At 39.4% G+C, this 26,536-nt stretch overlaps 1 protein-coding gene across 4 annotated transcripts in view; it reads left to right on the forward strand.

Moving 5' to 3' along the window:
• The window catches only part of amer3 (APC membrane recruitment protein 3), a 121,441-nt gene that overhangs the window by 36,779 nt on the left and 58,126 nt on the right, over positions 1–26,536 (forward strand). Inside the window, exon 4 of one of the 4 annotated variants that reach the window (XM_052018997.1) lies at positions 19,798–19,886. The exons of the other annotated variants lie outside the window; for them this stretch is intronic. Coding sequence (XP_051874957.1) covers positions 19,798–19,842 — 45 coding nt within the window. The 3' untranslated portion in view covers positions 19,843–19,886. Of the gene's footprint in view, positions 1–19,797; positions 19,887–26,536 lie in introns of those variants that run through there. 4 annotated transcript variants of the gene reach the window in all.

Raw genomic sequence — 26,536 nt, forward strand, 5'->3', positions numbered from 1 at the left:
GAGGGGGGAGAATATAGAATGTCCAGGGTAGGTGGGGTCTTTGATCATGCTGGCTGCTTTACCGAGGCAGTGAGAAGTATAGACAGACTCCACAAGGGGAAGCTGGTTTCCATGATGTGCTGAGCTGTGTCCACAACTCTCTACAGTTTCTTGCTGTCACAGGCAGAGCAGTTGCTGTATCAAGCCATGATGCATCCAGACAGGATGCTTTCTATTGGTGTATCAATAAAAATTGGTGATGGTCAATGGGGACATGCCAAATTTCTTTAGCCTCCTGAGGAAGTAGAGGCGCTGGTGAGCTTTTTTGGCCATGGCAGCTATGTGGTTGGACCAGGACAGGCTATTGGCGATGTTCACTCCTAGGAACTTGAAGCTTTCAACCCTCTCGACCTCAGCACCATTGACGTAAACAGGACCATGTACACTGCCTCCCTTCCTGAAGTCAATGACCAGTTGTTTTGTTTTTTCTGTCTTTTTCGTACTTTACTTCCATTTCATAAACCAAAATGCTACTGTTGTTATTTACGGGTTTATATATGCATTCTCATATTTCCAAGTAATTAAGTATTTGATCCTTACTTCTGTCACATTGAGCAGCATTGATTTATATTCATTTTCCTTGGTTTATCTCCAAAAAGCCATTGCTTTATATTTTCTTGCCTTCAACCTGTATCTGCTTGCCTATTCTGCCAATCTGTCTGTGTCTTCTTGGAGTCTTTTATACTCCTGTCCATTTGCCAAACCGTTTACTTCTTTGTTGTCAGGAAATATTCAGATTTTGTTCAGTAAACACAACTATCATAGTCCATATCTATCCAAAACAACAAATCTAAAATCAAAACTGTTAAATGCAGTTGCATGGTTGTTGATAGAATAGAAAATTCAGGTTTGGATTTTTATCAGTTAATCCGTTTTGGAAATGCTGCTTTTACCAGTGCAGGTCACATATAGTGACCCATATAATGTATTTTCTTAGCTGGGCTGGGGTTGCTGAGAAATATGTGATTATGGAGATGCAAAATAAACTCTTTAATTGATTTGCCTCCTGGCCATTGAAAGATTGTTTAATAATGGATTGACTTAATTCTGTTTCAGTGTATTTCCAAGGACTGGATAGGATTAAATTAACGGCTATGTGCCCTGTTGTGTAAGGATTCTTGTTGACAAACAATAAACTACCGTAAATAAATAAATGTCTATAAAACAGTAATTACTGTAAAATATCTGCTTGGAAAAATGTAAATGAAATTTGATGGGTTATGCAGTTAATTTTTACTGCAAAATGTGAGGTCTGTGATCAAAAGAAATTCCTGCAGCACAGTTGTTAGAAGATCAAATCTATTATGGAAAGTGCTGTTTTGAAGGAATTTAGGAGCTTTAATGGTTTCCAGATGTCTCTGGAGATTCCTTTGAAAATTCACATGTTTTTGAGATAACATTTCCTTTCCAGGAATCCTCCTTGCATTACGAGCTTATGGAATATTACACAGTAAACCCAAGCTAGTGGTGGTTTTCAATAACTGACACTTTGCAGCAACTGCAGACAAAGCCTTTGAAACCTTTGATCCTGAAATATGACTTGCCACATTTAGCTAAATTACAAAATCCAAAGCAGTTATTAAGTCACAGTAATGACAATAAACACCTTTAGCTGATTTATCAATATTTCAGCACTGTTAAATTATAGAATGGTTTTAAGCTTAGTTTAGACAAGTGGAAGGCATATTAAGTAATACTCCAGTCTTATATATTTATCTATTACTCGCTGAGGCACTTTAGAAAATACAACAAAAATCTCTTGTTGAAATAAAAATATATTTCGGTATGCAAAGAATGAATATCGTCTTTTGCTAAGGAGTGCAAAATTTTCCCTGTTATTTGTAGGACATTCGTGGATAATGGTGGTGAGCCTTGGAGGGAACACCAGTGTTTTTATAGGCAATTGAGAGGATCCTGCAGAATGTGCAGCTGGAGCCTTTTTGCCTCACCGTCCAATGCACTCAGGAAATATCTTAACCTACTTCTGTTTCCATTTTCACATGGCTTCCAAAGGGTATTATTGAGTAAAACAGGAGTGGTCAAATGAGAAGACATTGCCAGATTCCAAAAATAAAGATAGTGGCTATAATATCCAAGCTTAGTTCTGGTGACTTAACATCTAGAATAGATACACGTTTGCTTCCAACAAACTTCACAGGCTTGTGATTGGATATCAGAAGCTCCCCCAATTTTTCTACCATCCAAGGACTGACATAGTGATTTTGACTAGGTGACAGAGTAATATGGACAATAGCAACTTCCCATTTCACACTTCAGCCAACTTTGGCTTCCATTTGAGACAATAGAAAAGCAATTTGGGAGTAATGCATTGCAAGTGCCTGATCTAATGTTACACAGTTTTTAAATGAAGAATGTTGGAAGCAGGCCACTTTAATCAACTAAGACAATGGGTGAAAGGTTTACAGTGTAATCTACAGTCAAAATTAACCCCCTTGAACCTAATTCCGCACTGCCACTACCACCTTTGATTGATTCAGTACATCCCAAGCTAAATTAAAGCAATTGCTGCTAATGCACTTAAGCACAATGCCATGAAAATTTCACTCATGAAAGTATTGGTGAAATAAAGTAGGTGGACTATTTAATAACGTAATGTATTTATCTGAAAAAAACTAGCTTGTAATCTTTTCTAACATAAGCAATTTAGAATAACATCATACAAGGGATGCCTTTCTGACCTCTCTATTTAAACAAAACTAATCTAGATAGTTTGATCTACAAGACTGAATTTAGGAAATTAGTTGTAAAATACATCTTAATTAAATACCGATGTAACTGTAGGCCCGAAATTGATCTCTAGAAGAACTGAAATAAGGTTTATCTCAGAAGTTTGTTAATTTGTTATATTAGTTGGATGTATCCAGTTACTAAATTTAGCTGAAAATGCTTCAGTTTATTTCAATAAAGTATCAAGAGAAGGAATAATAAAACCTTAACCAGCTCAGTTTGAACAAGTATACAATACAGGCAATTAGAAGAGAATAAATTCAGTGAATTAAAAAGGCCAGTTGCCTGTGACAGCTCTTTGAAAGAGCTACCCATTTAGTTCTAGTCTCCTACTCCTTCATAATTTCTTTGCAAATGTTTTTTTCCAAGTATCTATCTAAATTCTCTGACAGATTTCATGGATAATATTTCAGATAAGTTGCTGAATAAAAGTTATTTGCCTGGAATGTTTTTTGCCAATATAATTAAATCTGTTAATAAATGTCAGATCTATCTCATCAGAAATGCCTTAGCTTTATCACCATTTCTGCACACCTTCCAAGATCTTTGGCTGAATCAATAATTCACAACCCTGACACATATTTGATCTAACTCTGGGATCCTATTCTTAGGTTCAAAAAAACTTAGGTTCAAAAGGCATAACCTACCCTTTACAAATTCATGCTGGCTCTTCCTGATGAACTGATTTTTTTAAGGTGTTTAGTGATTCTATCTTCAAACTACAGTGATTTCCTGAGAACAGATGGTATATAATTGTCTAATTTCCCTCTCCCACTTTCTTTGAAATAACATATTAATTTGCTCAATTTTGGGAATGGCTCCCAAATCAAGAGAACTTTAGAAAGTATTGGTAAGGGAATTTCACAAGGTCACAAGATCACAAGACAAGGGAGCAGAAGTAGGCCATTCGGCCCATCGAGTCTGCTCCAAAGAAAAGGGGAAAAAGAAATGAGAAATGGTGGTGGGGGGGGGGAGGGGAAGCCTGCTCCATGAGAAAAAAAACTATTCTAACCCCAATTTCTGGCCTTATCCCCATATCTCTTGATACCTTGACCAATTAGATATCTATCTAACTCCTCCTTAAATGCCTCCAATGATCTGGCCTCCACTGCTGTACGTGGCAAGGAATTCCATAAATTCACTACCCTCTGGTTAAAGAAATTTCTCCTTATCTCTGTTTTAAACCTGTACCCTCTAATTCTAAGATTGTGCCCTCTGGTCCTGGACTCACCCACCAAGGGAAACAGCCTGGCCACATCTACTCTGTCCAGTCCTTTCAAAATTTTAAATGTTTCTATGAGGTCCCCTCTCATTCTTCTGTACTCCAGTGAGTACAGTCCAAAATACGACAAACGCTCATCATATGTAAGCCTTTTCATTCCGGGAATCATCCTCGTAAATCTCCTTGAACCCTCTCCAACATCAGCACATCCTTCCTAAGATATGGGGCCCAAAACTGTACACAGTATTCCAAATGAGGCCTCACTAGTGCCCTGTAGAACCTCATCAACACTTCCTTACTTTTATACACTATACCTCTCGAAATGAATGCCAACATAGCATTCGCTTTCCTTACCACCGATCCAACCTGATAGTTAACCTTTAGGGTATCCTGCACGAGTACCCCCAAATCCCTTTGTACTTCTGTACTTTGAATTTTATCCCCTTCTAGATAATAATCTGCCTGTTTACTTCTGTTTCCAAAGTGTACAACTGCACATTACTCAACATTGAATCTCATCTGCCATTTCCTTGCCCATTCTCCTAAACTATCCGGGTCTCTCTGCAACTTTCCTGTCTCCTCAATACTCTCTACTCCTCCACCTATCTTGGTGTCATCCGCAAACTTAGCCACAAAACCATTTACTCCATCATCCAAATTGTTAATGTACAGAGTAAAAAGAAGCGGCCCCAACATCGACCCCTGCGGAACACCACTAGCAACTGGTAGCCAACCAGAACAGGATCCTTTTATTCGCACCCTTTGCTTTCTGCCAACCAGCCAATGCTCCACCCATTCTGTTATCCTACCTGTAACTCCATGACCTCTCATCTTATTAATCAGTCTCTTGTGCGGCACCTTGTCGAAGGCCTTTTGAAAGTCTAAATACACAATATCTACCGCCTCTCCCTTATCCACCCTACCTGTGATTTCTTCAAAAAACTCCAATAGGTTGGTCAGGCAGGATCTTCCCTTCACGAAACCATGTTGGCTTGGACCTATCTTGCCTTGCACCTCTAGGTGTTCCATAACCTCATCCTTGAGGATCGATTCGAATAACTTTCCCACCACCGACGTCAGACTAATAGGTCTGTAATTTCCTTTATGCTGCCTCCCACCTTTCTTATACAGCGGAACAACATTTGCGACCCTCCAGTCCTCCGGAACCATGCCAGTGTCTATCGATTCCTGGAAAATTATCACCAATGCCTCCGCTATCTCTAAAGCCACCTCCTTCAGAACCCAGGGATGCACCTCATCCGGTCTGGGAGACTTATCAGTCTTTAGTCCATTTAGCTTTCCTAGCACCTTCTCTCTAGTAATCTTAACTGAACTCAGTTCCGTTCCTTGAGACCCCTGACTAACCGGTATATTGCTGATGTTCTCCATAGTGAAGACCAATGCAAAATACTAATTTAGTTCCTCTGCCGTCTCTTTATCATCCATTATAATCTCTCCCACACCATTATCGATTGGTCCTTATATATTTAAAAAAACTGCTAGTATCTTTTCCAATGTTATCTGCCAACTTCCTTTCATAATTCGTCTTTTCTTTCCTAACGACCTTCTTAGTTTCTTTCTGCAGGTTTTTAAAAGTTCCCCAGTCTTCTGTTTTCCCACTAATTTTTGCTTCCTTGTATGCCCTCCCTTTTGCTTTTATTTTAGCCTTCACCTCTCTCGTTATCCACATTTGTGCCTTTTTTCCATTCAAAACCTTCTTTTTTCTTGCAATATAATTATCCTGCATTTTCCTTATTTCTTGTAGAAATTCCACCCATTTCTACTCCACCATCCTTCCTGCTAGCTTACTCTTCCAATCAATTTGGGTCAGCTCCTCTCTCATGCCACTGTAATTTCCTTTGTTCCACTGAAATATTGATACACCAGTTATCAGCTTCTCCTTCTCAAATTTGAAACTGAACTCAATCATGTTGTGATCACTAGTTCCTAATGGTTCCTTTACCTTTAGTTCCCTAATCACCTCTGGTTCGTTACATAGCACCCAATCCAAAACAGCCAATCCCCTGGTGGGCTCATCAACAAGTTGCTCCAAGAAGCCGTCCCATAGACATTCCACAAACTCACTCTCCTGAGATCTACTGCCTTGCTGGATTTCCCAGTCCACCTTCATGTTAAAATCCCCCATAATTATCTTAACGTTGTCACCCAGACACGCCTTTTCTATTTCTAACTGCAATTTATAGTCCACTTCCTGACTGCTGTTAGGGGGCCTATATATAACTGCTATTATTGTCCTTTTACCTTTGCTATTTCTTAGCTCCACCCATAAGGATTCCGCCTCTTCTGACCCAATGTCCTTCCCTTCTATTGATTTTATATCGCTACTAACCATCATGGCCACACCTCCCCCTCTGCCTACCCACCTATCCTTCCTATACGCTGTGTAACCCTGGACATCTAGTTCCCAATCACATCCGAATAAAGCCATGACTCGGTGATTGCCACAATGCCATATTTATTAATCTGTAGTTGTGCCACTAGGTCATCAACTTTATTCCTAATGCTACGTGCATTTAAATATAGTACAATTAGTCCAGTATCTGCTATTGATTTTGTTGTACTTCTATTGTTTGTTTCTAATTTGCAACGTTCTCACTCATTTCCTTGAAAACCCTCGTATGAAAATGACCTTGTCCTGGGAATTTATCGCTCTTTGGTTCCCTTGTATTTTGCTTGCATTAATTTTAAAATGGTTTCTTGAACATGGCCAGGTTGTTATCCTTGTCCACTGCAAATACTGATGCAAAGGAATCATTCAACATGTTTGCCATGTTCCTATTTGCATTTACAGTAATGCCGTTGCCTATTTTCAGGAGGCTGTGATCACACTTCTTTTCCCAATGTAACTGTAAATATTTTTTAACATCCTTTGCAGATTTCATTTCATGTTTCCATTTTTTTTGCCATTGCAGTTCTTTCTATCTCTCCCTATCACAGTTAGCTTTTGTCCTCTAACATGCTTACAAAAAGCAAACTTGCGATCCTAGGAATTTTTCATGATGTTAAAAGTATTATGTGAAAATAAATTGTTGTTGTTGTCTCAATTATAAACATACATTAGTGCCAACCCTCAAAAGATCCCATCTACATTCCTAACTCAGTTTTTTAAAAATAATTTATAAAAAAATCTATAAACAGAACTGGGTTGGTCCCCATATCACACTAACTGTGCAACAAATTCAAATGATGTCAGCAATTTCTTTTGTTTAGTTGCCTTGACCATACATAAAATATGTGTGGTTACAATCTTCCCATGAGTTAATGACTTAATCTTTTCCAAATGCAAAACATAAAGCTTTTCCAGCTTCTGACGGTAAAATTTCCTCTGCCAGTCAGATCGTTCCTGGCAGTGCAATTCAGATGGACAGAGATCAGGAAATACGGTAATGTTCAAACCCGCCTATTCCCTGTTGGAAACCCAACGCAACAATTTTCCATTTGGGCTTAAAACTGGCATACATTTTGAGTGAAAACTGAGTGACAATAGCATTTGTAATCACTTTCCCTTTTCTTCCTTGCTGTGTTTCTTAAATATTTGAGCTAATTTCTGTGCTATTATTTTATATTGTTTTGTTTTTTTGGCAGTAGAACATAATCAAGATGTTTCTGTTGAAATAGAATATTGTTTTTCAGGATCCCCATGAAGGACCCACCGCAGTTGCATCATTTATAAGAGCTTAGCAGGAAAGGAAAACTGCTAGTGAGCAGACAAGGAGTGAGAAACCATTTAATACTTACAGAATTCATGCACGTGAGAATTAATTAAAATGAATAATGGGGCTGCCTTGAAATAAATCTAAGCTGCATTATTTTTCTTTTCAATGGAATAGTGTCAGTTGAAAGAAGCTATGCCATACAGCTTAAAAAGGTCCAGAGTTGAGCTGCATTTTGCCCAACACTGTAGTGACACCTTTCCCTGCAGTTAATTTTACATCATGCTCTGGGTCAATTTAATGTTCATGCCATCAGATGCAAGAATACCCGTGGCCAACAAAGGTACAGCACTGCCTGCATATTGTTTGCATTCATCTCCTCTCAGAATAGTTTAGGGATCTGAGTCAGATAACAAAAACATTGGTCAGCCTACCCATATTCCATATGCATGGAGAAAGGCGGAAGATAGTGCAGAATAATGTCACAATGAATGTTAGAAGACCAACTTCAGGAAAAGGGAAAGGGATCAAGCAAGGTGGCATAGTGGTACAGCATGTAGAGCTGCTACCTCACAGCCCCAGGGACCTGGGTTCAATCCCGACCTCCAGTGCTATCAGTATGGAGTCTGCTTATTCTCCCTGTGTCTGTACAAGTTTTCCTCAGCTGCTCAGATTTCCTCTCACATGTGATGATCAGCAAGTTCATTGATAGGAAAGGGTTTAACGGGATATGGGCCAACCACAGGCAAATAGGACTAGCTCCAGTAGATATCTTGGTTGGCATGGACGAGCTGGGCAGAAGGCCCTTTTTCTGTGCTGTATGACTCTTTGACTCTATCGTTAGTGTAAATTACTCCCAATGTAGGTGCATAGTAGAATGATCAGGGAGCAGTTGACAGGTATGTGAGAGAGAATAGGTTGGATTAATTGGAAGAATGAGATTGATAGGATTTCTCTGCGAGCTGGTCTAGACTTGATGGGCTGAATGTCCTCCTTGTCTGTCATTAGGAAATATAATATGACAAGAATTAGGTTTAATTATGGATAGTCAACACAGCCTTGTGTGTGGGAAATTGTGTCTGACAAATCCCTTAGAGTTTTTTGAAGAGGTAACCAAGAGAATAGATGAGGGAGGGCAGTGGACATTGTCTATATGGACTTTAGCAAGGCTTTTGTCAAGAAAGTTGGATTGCATTGGATCCAGGAGCAATAGTTAATTGGATTCATAATGACCTCAATGGCAGGAAGAAGAGGGTGATGGATATTTGTTTCTTGGACTGGAGGCCTGTGGCTGGTGGTGTGCCACAGGGGTTGGTGCTGGGAATTTTGTTGTTCATTATTTATATAAATGGTTTGGATGTACAATGTACAATGTATGGTTAGTAAGTTAGCTGATGATACTAAAATAGGTGGTATCCGAGACAAGTGAAGAAGGTTATCAAAAATTACAAGGGGATTTTCATCAGCTAAGTAAGTGGGCTGAGGACTGGCAAATGCCTTTTAATTTGGATAAGTGTGAGGTGTTGCATTTTAGGAAGTCAAACCAGGGAAGGACTTATAAAGTGAATGGTTGGGCACTGGAGAGTGCTGTGGAACAGAGGGACCTTGGAGTACAAGTGCATGGTTTGCTGAAACCGATATCACATGTCGACTAGGTGGTGAAGAAGACGTTTGGCACCCTGGCTTTCAAGTCAGGACATTGAGTAGAAGAGTTGGAACATTATGTTGCAGTTGTACAGGACTTTGGCATGACCGCACTTGGAGTATTGTGTATAGTTTTGGTTGTCCTGTTATAGGAAAGACATCATTTGACTGGAGAGAAGATTTACCAGGATGCTGCCAGGACTCAAGGTCCTGAGTTATGAGGAGAGGTCGGGCAGGCTAGGACTTTATTCCTTGGAGCTTAGGAAACTGAGGGTGACCTTACAGAGATGTATAAAATCATGACGGGCATTATAGGGTGAATACACATTTTTCCCAGGGAAGGGGAGCTAAAAACTTGAGGGCATTGGTTTAAGGTGAGAGGTGAAAGATTTAAAAGGAACCTGAGGGGCAACTTCTTCATACAGAGGCTGGTGCGTATATGGAACAAGCTGCCAGAGGAAGTGGTTGAGGCAGGTACAATAACAACATTCAAAAGACATTTGGATAAGCACATGGAAAGGAGGAGTTTAGAGGGAAATGTGCCACACGTGGGCAAGTGGGACGAGCTTGGTGGGCACTATGGTCAGCATGGATGAGTTGGGCTGAAGGGCCTGTTTCCATGCTGTATTACTCTATGAACTCGGAGGCAGAAAGCTTTCAACCAGAAAACAATAGAATATGTCTCATGATGTGCTACTGAATATGAAGGATAAATAAAGGCAAAGAATTCTAAATGTCAATAAGATCATGGTAAAAAATGAGCCTAGAAAAATAAACTGAGCCAAACCATTGGGGAGAATAGAAGATCCTCTGAAGATAATTTTAAAAAGTGATTATTTCCAAGAGTGAACAGATATGAGCATTGTCATGTATTAAGATGTTCTGCAGTATTGTGCAAACAAGAGCTTTATCAATGAAGGTTGTGGCTTATTAAATAGGGTTGAGTTTAAGGATAAAGTAAAATTATTAAACATACCAAATTAATTCTCTTCTTTCCTTTTCAATATTTTTATTAATTCCAGATAAAAATACAAAGTACATGAAACAAAGGAAAAAACAAAATATTACAAAATAGATTTATTGAATCACACTTGAAATCACAATGTTTCATATTAATAAACAAAAATGATAACTAAATTGGTACTAATAAATTGGAATAATTTTATTATAAAAAATCTAACCCACTACCAAAACCGAAGCCGTTTGATTAAAAAACGCCCTAAAGACGTAATAGTATTGGCCAATATCTGTACTTTAAGCACCTAATCAGTGGTTTTGAAAGTAGTTCAAAAAAGGTCCCCATAATACTTGAAAGTTCAGAATAGATCCAGAAAATAGAGCAGCGGAACTTCTCTAAGTTTATATATGACATAACATCCCGTACCATTGAGCATGAGTGGGTGGGAGGGGAGTAATTTCCTTCCAATTAAGCATACAGCCCTCCTGGCTATAAGAGAGATGAAGGCCAATATGTATAAGTCGTAAGTCCCCAGAATTATATCTTTTCTCCAACAGTCCCAAATAATGCAGTTAAAGGATTTGGCTTAAAGTTTATTTTAAAAAAGCACGGAAAAGGTTCGAAATACTTCTATCCAGTATTTTTCCAGACTTGGACATGACCAAAACTATGAATTAAAGAAGCCTTTCCATTATTGTAGTTATCACAATAAGGAGGTATATCGGAATAGAAACGCGTAACTTGTCTTTGGGACAGGTGAGCTCTATGGACCACTTTAAATTGAAGGGAGGGAGTGACGTGCACATAATGAAGAAGTATTAACCAGTTTAAAAATTTGATTCCAAGTTTCTTCAGAATTGGAAATCTGCAGATCATGTTCCCAAGGCATTTTTAATTTTGTCTAAAGGAACCTTATTGGTTCCTGATAACCTACCATAAATCTTAGATATTGAACCATCATAAAAAGGCTTCAAATTAAAAATTACATCTAGTAAATTCTTATCAGGACTTATAGGGACCGTATGTACTTGAGATCAGAGAAATCTCTAATTTGCAATATCGAAAAAGTGAGTTTTTGGCAAATTATATTTAATTGGACAATTATTCAAACATTGCAAAATTTCCTCCAACAAACAGATCCTGAAAGCAAGTATACCCAATCTATCCCATTCTATAAAAACTATGTCAGTCATAGAAGCTTTAAAAAAACAATTAGCAAAAATGGGACTAGACAAAGAAAATCTCAATAAACCATAATATTTTCTAAATTGTAACCAAATCCTCAAAGCATGTTTAACTATCAAATTATCAGTTAATTTACTTAATTGATAAAAGGAAGTGAAGAGCCAAGCAAAGAAATATAGAAATTTTTTTAACAGTATTAGCTTCCAAAGAAACCCACACTGGACAGGCCTCATGATTAATATAATGTAACCAAAAAGTAAGATTTGGTATATTGACTGTCCAGTAATAAAACCTAAAGTTGGGTAAGGCAAACCCTCCATTATTTTAGCTTTCTGAAAATGAACTTTATTACCTAGGATGTTTATTTTCCATATGTAAGAAGATATAATTGAGTCAAGAGAATCAAAAAAAGACTGAGGAATAAAACAGGTAAAGCCTGAAATAGATACATAAATTTAGGTAAAATATTCATTTAATAGAATTAATGCAGCCAATCAGCGATATAGAGAGGGTGACCCAATTTGGTAAGACCCTTTTCACATAATTCAGTAAAGCAAGAAAGTTCTCTTTAAATAAATGTCTATAATTTTTAGTAAATGTTACACCCAAATAGGTAAAATGATTTCTTACAATTTTAAAAGGAAGGTTAATATCGAATGGCATTAGATTGTTCAAAGGAAAAAGTTCAATCTTGTGTAAATTCAGTTTAAATCCTGAAAATTGGCTAAAACGGGAAAGTAAAGAAAAGCATAGAAGGTAAGGAGGGTCTCAACATTAGAGATGAAGAGCAATAATCCTACAGCATTGTTGTGAGAAAAGGTTGTTTGAGGTTCTTTGAGGTCTTAAAGGTAGAGGGCTCTGGACACAGGTCTTGGAATTTTAAAAATGATTTATTACGCAAAGACAAACACAGGAACAGAATGAACGGGAATGGATGCACGCGCGCGGCGCAGCGCACACACACACACACACCACACACACACACAAACAAACTGGTTACAAATGATCAAGGAATAAACAATACAATGCCTGAACACCCTGACTCTGGACAAGCATCGGCTCTTTGGTCCCAGGAATCCTTAACTAACTACCCTTAAGTAGTGCACAGCTTACCTCAACATCCTCGGGAACAGAGAGGGAGAACCAGGTACATGTGGCACTCTTTATAGTGCTGGAGGGCTGGGGGTGGTCCAGCCCAGGTAATTCAAAGGGCCAATGGTCAAGTGTGCCAGGAACAAAGGTGCTCACAAAGGCCAATCCTTAGGTGTGCACTAATAGGTGGGGGTGGAGCCAGGTCTTGAGTGACAGTGGTGTCGCTTTCGACCATGTGCCTCAATGCTGTCATCAGCGACCAGAGGGGTCAGTTTTGTCACTGTCACATGACAGCCATGACCTTTCACACTACAAGCATAGAGCGAAACTTTGTGGGTGGTACCTCTCCTAAAGATACCAGCAATTTCTGTAGATTCTCAAAAAGCAATAGCTAAAGGTTCTAAGACCAGGTCAAATAGCAAAGGGCTCAAAGGGCATCCCTGTCTGGTTCCACGTTGAAGTTCAAAAGGTTTCAGAAAGTTGAAAGTTAGTAAGAACATAGCAGAAGGAGATAAATAGCGGTTAACACAATGCTATTACAGCGCCAGCGATCGGGGTTCAATTCCCGTCGCTGTCTGTAAGGAGCTTGTACATTCTCCAATGTCTGCGTGGGTTTCCTCTGGGTGCTCCGGTTTCCTCCCACATTCCAAAAGACGTATGGGTAGGTTAATTTGGGTTTAAAATGGGTGGCACGGACTCGTTGGGCCGGAAGGGCCTGTTACCACGCTGTAATAAAATCTAAAAATCTAAAATCTAAAATAAAGTAATTTAATCCATTGAATAAAATCGGGCCTGAAGTTAAATTTCTTGAAGGTTTAAATAGATAACTCCATTCGAACCCAGTCAAAGGCCTTCTTGGCATCTAGAGAAATCACACATTCCGATATTTCCTTAGAAGGGACAATAAATAATATTCAATAAACTACGAATATTAAAATGGGAATAACGATTTTTGATAAACCCAGTTTGATCATCGGATATATTAATGGTAAAAATATTTCCAATCTATGGGCCATAACTTTACATAAAATTTTAACATTAACATTCAGTGAAGAAATTGGTCTGTATGAAGAACATTCCGTTGGGTTTTTATTCTTCTTAAGAATAAGTAGATGGAAGCTTCATAAAAGGATTGTGGTAACCTTCCCAGTTTAAAAGAATCTGAAAAAAACAGAACTTAAATAAGGTATAAGCAGTGAGGAGAAAGCCTTATAGAATTCTCCCAGAAATCCATCAGGACCCGGAGTCTTTCCAGAGTGAATTGACCGTATGACCTCGGCGATTTCCTCATAAGTATAGATTTATCCAGTCATTTTCGGTTATCAGTCAGAGAGTGTAGGAATATTTAATGGTCGAAAAAGTTATTCATTGCAGAATCATCTTTAGGGAGAATCAGAACTATAAGGTTTAGAATAAATTCTCTAAAAATATCATTTATTCTAAATGATCTGTTGTTCTTCTGAAAAGCATTTCATTAATGACATATGTTAATATATCATCAAAGCAGGCCACACAGGTTTTCCTGAAATCCTGTGAAATGATGAACAAGTTTAAAAGGTCTCAGAACCAATAATGGCTCAAAATTGATGCTAAGGTAAACTTGGGACAAAATCAGTCCATTTTTGGCAATCATCGTGTGAGTAGTGAACATAAAGAGAGGCTCCAACACATTGAGAAAAAAAATCCAAGTTGTCAGCTATGACTTGGTCTGTAGCACCATTGTATCTGTGTCAGTAGTTGCTTCAAGTCCCAATCCAGAGACAAGTTGAAAAGTATGGGCACACATAAAACTAATGGGACAAAAGGATGATAAATCCATTGGATAACTAATGCATTGCTGTGGTGTAACTTTAGATTTAGAAAGATCACAGTCCCTGATAGAAGTTTATAAATTTATGAGAGGGCATAGAGAGGGTAGGCTGTCAGAATCCTTTTTCCAGTGTAGAAATGCCAAGTACTGGAGGGCATGCATTTAAGGTGAGAGAGGGAGAGTTCAAAGGAGATGTGCGGGACAAGTTTTTTTACACAGAAAACTTGTCTGGAACAGGCTGCCGGGGGAGTGGTGGAAGCAGATACAATTGTGGCTTTTAAAAGGCTGTTAGATAGACACATGAATATGCAGGTAATGGAGGGATAAGGATCATGTACAGGCAGAGGAGAATTAGTTTAATTTGGTATTGTGTTTGGCACAGACATTGTGTGCTGAAGGCCCTGTTCCTGTTCTGTACTGTTCCATGTTCTATATCACAGTGGATTGGAAAGCTGCAAATACAATGCCCACATTCATGAAATGAGGAAGATAGAAAGCTGGAAGTTATAGCTTAGTTAGTCTAGCACTTGTCATTAGGAACATGCTAGGATTTATAATTAAGGAATTAGCTGTATATGCACTTAATATATATGTTATTGGATGAGAAAGTACATGGACTGATTGGTAATTTGGTTGACAGCACAAAAATTGGTGGAGTCATAGATAGGGGAAGGTTGTGAAAAGATACAGAGAGACATAGATCAGCTGGAAGGTTGGGCAGTATGGTGGCAGATGGAATTTAATCCAGACAAGTGTGGATTTAATACATTTTGGGACATCAAATGCTAACAGGACACATATAGTAAATGGCAAGGACCTCAAAACTTGTTGATGTACTGAGGGACCTTGGGGTGTAAGTTTATAGCTCCCTGGAAATGGTGACACAGATAGACAAGGTAGTGAAGGAAGGCATTTGGCATGCTTGCCTTCATAGGCCGAGGCATTGAATGTAAGAAATGGGATGTCATGTTGCAGCTGTACAAAACATTGGGAAGCCTGCACTTGGTGTATTATGCACACTTTTGGGTTGCTGCAATACGGGAGGGATGTGGTAGCATAGAAAGAATGCAGAGATTCATCAGGACAGTGCTTGGAATGGAAAGCTTATAAGGAGAGATCGTATAGGCCGGTTTTATTTGCAAACTAGAATGTAGGAGGCTGAGGAATGACTTTATAAAGGTTTATGAAATTATGAAGGGCATAGATAGGGTAGATAGCCAGTCTTTTTCCTAGGGTGGGGGGAGTCTAAAACTAGAAGGCATAGGTTTAGGTAAGAGGGGAGACATTTAAAGGAAATCTGAGAGGGCAATTTTTTGTATAGCGGGTGGTGGTTATATGGAATGAGCTGCCAGAGGAAGTGGTAGAGGCAGATACAATTACAATGCTTTAAAGGCATTTGGACATGTTCTTTGATAGGAAAGGAGTAGAGGGAACTGGGCCTAATGCAGACAAATGGGATTAGTGTAGATGGACATCATAGTTGACATGGGTGAGTAAGTCTTGTTTTTTGTGCTGTTCAACTCTAGTAGTAAGCTTAGAAAAGAAACTTAGAAAATTCACAACTTAGAAAATTGTAATGCAAATCAGTTGAGTCAACATCAAATAAAACCGTGTTTGAAGAATTTATTAGAGGTCTTTAAGGATGTAACAAGTCGAATGGATAAAGGGATGAAAAGTGAATTTGAGGCCAAAATCAGATAAACCGTACTTGTATGTAATGGCAAAGCAGACTTGAGGGGATGGCCTTCTCTTGCTCAAACACATATTAGGTACAGTGGTGATTCCAGTAGCAGAGTGGGAGGTAAGATGCGCAGACATCTGATCTCCAAGTTGCTTTGGACGTCTGTGTTTGGCCAAACTTGCGGAAATCCAAGACAATCCCAGCCATGAGTGGCTGAGGGCCAACATTTCCCTATGGAACTACTGCTTTTCAATCAGCAGAATTCAGCTAAATGTTGATCTCTGCTGATTGAACATAAGTCTGAGATCATCATACTGAAAATGTAGACAGTCCTGTGCAGTCTAACCTTGAACACTCAACTTTTGTCACTGAGGAACAGGGGAAACATTTATGTTCCAGAATGTTGATTTATGGTTTATCCCTACCATCAACTGACTGATCTGGGAATAAAACTTAGGGAAACTTGGACTTCTGACATTTGGAACAAATTCATTTATTTTACTTAAGTATGTGGGATATTAAATACAATCAAAGGCTTAACTCTGACTATTATTTTAAAATTGAACAAGGATTACATGACATAATGACATCAGTACAGTGGTTAAAAAAAGCAATATCAGTATAGATAGCAGGAAATGATCATTTATGTGGAATAATTAGTATCTGGAATGATATTGTGGATAAGGTTTAGAGACAAAAAATCTTTCAAGAGAAGTTGAATGAATAGAGAATAGTAGGTTTGTGTCTATGTGGAACGGTGAGCTAAGAGTGAACAGAATGGATTTCTTCAAAATGTGCTCATATTTTGTGGGGTTATTGACTGCAGCTCTGCAGCTACCCAGACAACAGGTTCCTCATTGGCGCCACCACTATTTTATTCTGACACCATTTGATATCAGCTCCTCAAGCTCACCAGCTACATCTGCAGAGAATGTATGCAGCTGAATTCTTGGCTGCAAATGGTGTACTTTGGAACATTTACACTAAATTTCTGCTGTGTTCTCTGAATCTCCCGTCATTGGCACAAGATCGATGGCTGTTGTGTAAGTGGCCACCTTTAGCCATTTACTGCCTTTTTCTCTTGGGGTCCTGTTGCTTCACTACCTTGAAAAAAACTACACACAAATCAAGTCTTTTCCTGGGTTCTGGCAGAGCTAACAAGATTCAGTTCCAAGTCCATAATGAATAAGAACAGATGTTACACTGTATGACTTTGGAGCACATTGTACAGCAGAGTTTGCTTTGCTGGAAATAGTGTATGTTGTCGTGTGCAAGTGTGAAGAAGCACCAGCAGTAAAACCAGAAGAATAAACCCCAAGATTGGGCAAGTCCTTCATATATTCTATATTCTACACAATTGGCCATGGCAATCTCTGCAAAGAAATGAAAAGGCCTTTGATTTCTGAGGACAACTTCAGTTCAAGTATTTCTGCTTCTATTTGTACTATCTTGTCATACATGTAGAGAATTACAATTACTAGTTGCTTCTACAACTATTTACCTGCCACTTGTGTTTAAAAGCGCCATTTGTCCCATTTTGACTCTCTTAAAGGCTGAAATTATTAGCTTCATTCCTGTTGGATATGACCACTTAGCCCACTTAATTTTATATTTCACTTGATTAGTGCAGATCAAGAGTTTGCTTTGAATAAATAATTACAAGTAACAGTTAAACATTAGCTTGGGCCATATACGTGTCACTGGGCTGTGTAATGTCCTTATAACTAGTGTAGAGAATCCTGATGCTGGAGTGACTTTGGTCTGAATAACAAGTTACTCTTTCACAAAGACTCAAAGATCATAGATCACAGAACAGTACAGGCCCTTCGGCCCACAATGTTGTGCTGACATTTTATCCTGCTCTAATATCTATCTAACCCCTCCCTCCCACATAGCCCTCCATTTTTCTATCATTCATGTGGCTATCTAAGAGTCTCTTAAATGTCTGTAATGTATCTGCCCCCAGAACCTCTGCCGGCAGCGCGTTCCATGCACCCACCATTCTCTGTGTAAAAAAACTTACCTCTAACATCCCCCTTATACCTTCCTCCAATCACCTAAAAATTATGCCCCCTCACGTTAGCCATTTTCACACTGGGAAAAAGTCTCCGACTGTCCACTCGATCTATGCCTTTTATTATCTTGTACACCTCTATCAAGTCACCTTTCAACCTCCTTCTCTCCAAAGAGAAAAGCCCAAGCTCACTCAACCTGTCCTCATAAGACATGCTCTCCAATCCAGGCAGCATCCTGGTAAATCTCCTCTTCACCCTCTAAAGCTTCCACATCCTTCCTATAATGAGGCGACCAGAAACGAACACAATACTCCAAGTGTGGTCTAACCAGAGTTCTATAGACCTGCAACATTACCTCGTGACTCTTGAACTCACCCGACTAATGAAGACTACCCAGCTACCTGCCCCCTGCAGCTTTGGAGTGACTGTCTCCCTGTAGCTGTTATCTATGAACGCTTCGTTATCCTGTAGGAGCTGAAGGTTATCCAGCTGCAGCTCCAGTTCCCTAACACGATCTGTAAGGAGCTGCAGCTGGATGCACCCCATGCAGATGTAGTTATCAGGGAGACTGGATGTCTTCCAGAACTTGACACACCACTGACTCTGGAGCCATTCTAACTACTCTGGCCTGGCACTAAAGGAAACACTAAAGCAAGAAAGAAAGAAACTTACCAGAGACCTACCTTCGCCTCTGCCTTCTCTCACCGAAGCCTCTTGAGCCAAAACCTCAGTTCCCCCACTCTGACCCTGGTCCACTCTAATAATGGCCACTCCCAAAATGGCCGCTCCGCTTATACCTACCTTCCTTATATTTGCTAAAGATCTAGGAGGCATATAATAATGTGGATGAAATATATCAGTGCATTAAAGCAATAGATTTGAAAACCTCAAAGACTAACTGAAGCTTTGGTTTCTACTCACTTTTTGATAGCTGGCAAAAGAAAATAGCCTGGATCTTACAGACTAACACATAAACGATCTATTTGTGTAGTCAGCCACAATGATTGGTGGCTTCAGTATTTGATTATTATGGGAACTTGCACAGCGTACCTCACCCCAGGCTTTCAGTGTCTTGCCAGAATATATTTTCAGTCAGTTTACTTTGGGTTAATGGCACTTTGCTGAACTTCTTGATGTATTCATATATCTGTCCATAAATGAGCCATCAGCAGATCTTTATCAATGCTCATATCAATTTGTTGATCATTATCTTTAATGTTAAAATCACTTAATTTTCCAGCATTATTGCTAGTGGCATAGACACTGCTTAACTTCTCACTTCCAATTGTTCATCAGCTTCAATATTGTACAATAAATGAAAGACAAAAACTCCAGATGCTGGAAGTCAGAAATAAAAACAAAAAGTCCTAGGTCAGGCAGCTCTTGTGGAAAGATAAACTGAGTTAACATTTCAGGTCCAAGCCACTTGGTTAGAACTGGGAGAGAGAGAAAAGAAGCTAATTTATGTGTCTTCTCTCTTTCCCAGTTCTGATAAAAGGGCTTCAACCTGAAACATAAAATATGTCTCGCTTTTCACAGATGCTGCCTGACCTGTTGAATGGCTCTCGAATTTTCTATTTTTATTTCAATATTATGCAAGTCTCTCCTTTGTGGCTTTCTGTTATCAGTGCTGCCCTTATTTTGAGAACCTATTTATCTGACAATATTCTGGCTTGCCATCTTGGATCTGGTCTTACACGCTGAAGCTATGTGCCCTTTCTTTTCACAGCTTGAACATTTCACTATTCTGGACTGGTGTACCAGTGATGGATGATCTCCAATACTTTGGCAGTGACCCTTCCTGGAAGCCATACCTTTTCCTCCAAACTCATTCACATGATTTGGAGTTAGTGTGCGAGCTCCTGCCTTTTTTACTGCTGTGTAACCATACATCACATTAACACTTATACAATGGAACAGGTGGAATTCTTCTGCATTTTGTAAGCTATTTCAATTGATGTGGCAATTTTCCATGCCTGCCAACACATTTAGTCTTTCATATTTATTTATTTATATTCACTGATTGGATTCAGATGTCATTGGAAAGGCCAACATTTATTACCCATCCCAATTGCCTTTGAGCAGATGGTAGTGAATCTCCTACTTGAACCATTGCAGTTCTTCTGATGGAAATAGTGTTGGGTAGGGATTCCAGGATATAGACCCAGAGATTATGAAGGACTGGTGATGTATTTCCAAATTATGATAGTGCGCGACTTGGAGAGGGACCAGGTTCTGGTGTTCCCATGATCCTGCTGCCCTTGTTTTTGTTGGTGCTAGAGTCTGCAGGTTTGGGAGGTGCTGTTGGAGTAGCCTGTGTGAATAATAGTGGTGCATTTTGCAGATGGTATACACTGCAGCCACTGTGCACCAGTGGTTGAGGGAATGAATGTTAAGGATGATTGATGGACTGTCAATCAAGTGGGCTGCTTTGTCATGGATGGTATTAAGATTCTTGTGCGCTGATGGCATTGTACTCATCACGGCAAGTGGAGAGTATTCAATCAAACTCCTGATTTGTGCATTGGGTTGTCAGAGGATGAGCCTCTGACCTGTTCTTGTCGATATGATGTTTATGTGACTGTCCCAGTTTCTGGTTAATGTTGATCTGCAGGATATTGGTAGTAGGGGGACAGGAATTGAATGTGAAGTGTAGGTGGTTAATTTAGTTTGAATTTGCTCATCTGTTAAACAACAGAAAAATGTTTCCTGCAACAAATTAGGAAGGCACCAAAAGTACAGCAGCTGGACAGATTTCCCAGCATAATTACATAATTACCAGTTGTCTTGTCTGCCTTTTGGTTTTTGATCTAAGATCTCCAAAGGTGCTTGATTAAAATGATTCTGAAGTATTTCATCTCATCAAATGAAGCATCTTTAATTTTGCATGGCGGCAGGATAGACTGGGTCTGTTTGCGGTTAGGCTGGCTTTGTTTCCCTTGGAGCAGAGGAGGCTGAGGAGGGACTTGTCAAAATTATGAGGACAAGAGCTTGGCTGGATAATGTGTAGTTTTTCCCTGCCTAAACCAGAGGGCATTAGTTTAAGGTGAGGAGCAAAAGAAATAGAGAGGTTCTGAGGATTTTTTTTCACCCAGAGGGTGGGTGTAGTCTGAAAAGATGGTGGTGGCAGGTACAGTCACAACAGTTAAGTATCTGGACAAGCACTCGAATCACCAAGGCATAGAAGGCCACAGACTAAGTGCTAGTAAATGTGATTAGTGTAAATGGGAACTGATTGAACATCATAGAAATGGTGTGCCAAAGGACCTGTCCTTTGTGCTGTATAACTCTATGACGAGGAGTTCTGCCAAAGTTCCAAAAATGTCTCTGTTAGTAAGACCACTGTCTCTCATTTGTGTATAACTTAGCTTTGGACAGCCACAGTTTCTCTCTCTCTCTCTCTCTCTCTCTCTCTCTCTCTCTCTCTCTCTCTCAGTGTGATGAGGATAATGTGGAAAACACCAAGAGCACTGAATAGCTTGTCTTATTTGAGGTTCCTCACAAACTGCTCAACAATATGCATGATAAAATTAATCATAAACTGACATCATGCTTAGCCACAGAGGGAAAGTCTGCAAGTCCCATGTAAAGGTTTGATAATTTAAAAATTCTTTCGGATATGTTATGAATGTAAAAATATTCTTAAATCCATCTGAGATTTTTTAAATCACTAATGTCTTGCTAATTTAGATTCTTATGGCACTTAAAGACATCTAAACATGTCCAGAAGTGTTAAAAATTATTTTAATGTGTTTTCAGATATTAAATTTTGTTCTGGATTTTTTAAACTTGTGTTTTGTTTATTCTTAATTTCACATTCATGAATACTTTCAGATTTTTTTGAATGTCTCTGAAACATTCAAAATCATTTATAATGTTTTTAGAAGATTTAAGGCCAACCTGTTTTGGTAAGTCTGCAGTTGGACACCTGAATTTCAGTGTATTTTCTTATTTTCTGGGTGGGGTGAGTTATGGCCATGCCATGTCATGCTCCTTTAACACAGTAGGTCCTGTTAATACTGCTGGTATTGTTACAAAGAACCTTCTGAGCATTTTCCACAAGCTGTTTTTGGGAATATAGTGAAAGGTCGGATCACATTATTTTACCATGGTCAGAAGTTGCTGCTGATGGCAACTCACAGATTATAGATATTGGAAATATTTTTTGAACTATAATTAGCTCCAAATTTTGCATGAAATAAAAAAAACTAATATTTATATTTTGGTTTTAAATTCTGCTTTCCTACTCTCTTCCTTTGATTTCAATTTTAAGAACATTTAAGCTTTAAACCCAACTAAACTTGTGAATTGCTTGGGTTGAGGCAGGTTATGGGAGAGTATCTGCCAGATTTGCTGTGTTTCGCTTTGAAAGAACAGTTATATGGTAAATTACACAATTTTTTTCTGATCATTTAACATTTTTCTTCCTAGCCAGGGGCATTGTATGAATAGCTACTCAATGGCACTTGTTTTGCTCACAGCCATTAACAAACCTGACCAGCCAATGCATAGAATGAAAACAGTCATACAAGCACTTGACAAATGTTGATATCAAAATAAGACTTGAAGGCATTCATGCTACAAAGCCACAAGTCTATTTCAAATTATTGACATGAAAAGGTGTATTTAATATTATCTCAAGCAAATAACAGGAACTTCTATTATTCAACATTTTATTCAGAATGGTTAAAAGATCAACACATAGCATTGTCTGGATGGCTCCCAACAATTGGTGCTACTATTTGCAAATGTGAATGTGCATGTGATCCAGCAGTTGCTTTATTATTTCCTAAACTTCAACTTGGATAGGTTTCCAGCAGTTAGATTCAGCTCCAAAATCCCAGTGGACTGGTTTCCAGTAGCTAATATTTCACCTCCTAAAGCCAAACAGAGAGGGTTCCAACCATTAGAGATTCAGCTTCCAAGCCCCAGCAGATAGGTTTCCAGCAGATAGAGTTTCCTCTCCCAAAGCACGGAGCCTGGGCTTCCAACATCTTGTATTTCAGCATCCAGTGCTCAGTGGTTAGGCTTCCAGCTTAAGATGTTTCACCTTCTACAGATTCCCAAAAGGTATAAAGGTGGTGCAGTGATTAAGTTACCAAACCAGTAATCCAGGGGTGTAACTTCAAATCCCACCATGGTAATTATGGAATATACATTCAGATAGTAATCTGGAATTTTAAAATAGTTTTAGTAATGACCACAAAATTATTGGAGTGTCACTAATAATCTAACTGCTTCACTACCGCTTTGTAAGGGAGGAAATCTGCCATCCTAACCCAGGTCTTGCTTGTGTGACTCCAGACATGCAATCTAGTGGTTGGCTTGTAACTGCCCTTTGAAATGGTCTGGCAAGCTATTCGCCTGTATTACAACCGCTGTGCTTGAAACAGAAAAAAATGGATAAAACCAGATGGACCACCTGCCATCAACTAAGGCATGAAATTCAGATATGGTGATCTTACAAAGTCTTCTTCACAAACATCTGGGTAATGGTGTCTAAATTGCGAGCATTGTCCTGTAGTTGAGTCAAGCGACAGTCTGACACAATTGGAAAGTGCAGAACTGAACATTATAAAGTGTTAGAACACCTCTGTCATGATCGCTGAGGATGTCCTTGATCCCACCTGGCAGGATAGATTTACCAATAGTGGCAATACAATTGCAGACAGTAAGGGGGAGTTGTCCTGGAGTCCTCAACATTGACTCCAGCCTCTGTGAAATCTCATGGCACCAAGCCAAACATAAGTATAGTATCCTCCTCCTGATAACCACATACTCAGTGCCAAAAGTGGATGATCCAATCCTTGCTTCCTCCTGAGATTCCCCTCATCACAGAAGGTAATCTTTAAGCTGATTTGATTCAGTCATATGATATGAAGGAATGCCTGAGAGCACTAGATATATGAACAACTTTGGGACCAGATAACATTGTGCCTGTTATACTGAAGACTTTGTATAGCAGAAGTAGTTGTATCTTTGTAAAGCTGTTCCAGTACAGTTACGTGAGAATGATGCATAGTTGTCCAAGTATGTCCTGTTGACTAAAAGTAGGACAAAGCCAATGTTGGCTAACTACTGCCCAGTCAGTTTACTATCCAAGAGCGATGGATGGTGTAAACTGCTATCAAGTGGAACTTACTAACCAATTGATCTACTCCTGGTGTTGAGATTGGGTTTCACCAGGAACATTCAGCTCCAGATTTATCCTACCATGGTGCTAACATGGTTAGGCTTTGAACCAATCATGGAATAAAAAGCTGTATTCCAGGGGTGAGATGAGAGTGACTGCTTTTGAGATCAAAACAGCACTTGACTGAATGTACTGCCAAGGAACCCTGATCAAGCTGAAGTCAGTGGTCATCAAGGGGAAAACACTCCAATGATTGGGATCACACCTTACACGAAGGAAGATGGTTGTGGTCAATGCATGTCAACAACGCCAGACTGAAGAGATTGCTGTTGGTGTTTCCTCGTGGTGGTTCTCCTAGTTCAACCCATCTTCAGCTATTTCTTCAATGACCTTCTTTCTAATACGGGATCAGAAGACGGGATGTTCATTCATGGTTGCACAATGTTTAATTCTATTTGCTACTCCTCAGCAAATGAAACAGTCCATATCTGATGCAATAAGACCTGGACAACATTCAGGCATGGGTTAATAAATGCCAAGTTACATTGGGCCACAAACGTGCAAGGTAATGGCTATTTCAAACAAGAGAGAGATTAATGACCTAAAACATGGCATTCAGTGGTGTTAGTATTACTGAAACCCCCATCGTCAACATCTTGAGGATTACAGTTGACTAGAAACATAACAGGACCAGTCACATAAAAACTGTGGCTACAAGAGTAAATCAGAAATTGTGTGTCCTATGGCATGTGATTCACACCCAGACATTCCAAGGCCTTTCCACTATATGGAAAGTGCAAGTCTTCAACATGATGGAATTCCCTCCACCTGTCTGGAAGGAAGCAGCTCCAGCATCACATCCATCCAGGAGAAAGCAGTTTACTTGACTGGGACTTCATCCATCGCCCTAAATATTTGTTTCCCCCCACTCTAGTGCACATTGACTGCAGTGTGTACCATCTGCAACCTGCATGCCAATTACTCGCCTGGGCCACTCTGCTAGCACTTGTTAAAGCCATGACTTATGCCAACAAGAAGGACAAGGAAAGCAGTTGCATGGGAATGCCACCACTTGCAGATTCCCTGTGGAGTCATGCACCATCCCACCCTGAAATATACTGTTGTTTCACTTACCAAATGTACAGTCTTTCAACAGTTTATGTTTCAACTCCTAACCACAAGGCATCTAACAGATCATGGAGACACAAGAGAGTCTGCAAGTGCTGGAATCTGAAGCAATACACACAAAATGCTGGAGGAACTCAGTGGGTTAGGCAGCACCAATTGAGGGAAATAAACATCAACAGTATATTTCCTCCATAGGTGCTGCCTACCCACTGAGTTCCTCCAGCATTTTATTGCGTATTGATCTAACAGATCATGGTTCACTTTCTGAAGTCCAGTGAACAGGTTTTCAACTGATAATGTTTTCAACTCCTAAAGCCCAATGAATAGACCTTCTAACAGCTAAGATTTCATCTCCCAAACCCTAATGGTAGGTTTCCTGCAGCTATTATTTTGCCTGCCATATCCCACGGATTGGCTTCATAGAGCTAATGTTTTACACTCCCAGACTGTAGCAGGCAAGCTTCCCAACAAAAATTCTTGTGCCACCCAAATACAGCTTCTAACAGCTAATGCGTCACCTCCCTGAGACCAGTGGGTAGGCTTGCAATGATGAGCATTTCACCTCAAAAAGGCCAGTGGATTCGCATGGTGTAGTGGATGTTTGTTCTCCCACATTGCAGTGGATGGGGCTCCAGCTGTCAACGATTCAGCTCCAAAAGCCTCACATGTTATTTCAACTCCTAAATAAACACCCAGCCTTGCAAAGTTCTGCTCTTGCTCCAGTGCCTGTCCACTGCCAGCAGCCAGAGGGATGCACAGGACTTTAAATGTGACAGCTTTTAACGGTGTTTTTTAAACAGGCACATATCTTGAGACTACCCAGTCATTCTTAATGTGTTTAAGGATTATTTGCTTTTGCCGACAATAGCAATGAGAATAGCTGGTGGGGAAAGTGGAGATTTATGGTGTTGCTGTCTGGACCAGGCCATTGTGGTGAAAATGGTAAAAAAAAACAATGATTAATCAAATAGACACAAATAAGCTTTTGATAAAACCAAAATCAGAATAGAAGTAAATTGCAGGTGACACCAAAATTGGTGGTGTAGTGGACAGTGAAGAAGGTTGTCTCAATTGGATAAGATCAACTGGAAAAATGGGCAAGGGAATGGCAGATGGAATTTATTTTGGACAAGTGCAAAGTGATGCATTTTGGGGAGTTAAACCAGGGAAGGACATAAACAGTGAATGGCAGGTCTCTGGGGAGTGT

The sequence above is a fragment of the Pristis pectinata genome, chromosome 6 (genome assembly GCF_009764475.1).
Source record: "Pristis pectinata isolate sPriPec2 chromosome 6, sPriPec2.1.pri, whole genome shotgun sequence".
Classification (NCBI taxonomy): domain Eukaryota; kingdom Metazoa; phylum Chordata; class Chondrichthyes; order Rhinopristiformes; family Pristidae; genus Pristis; species Pristis pectinata.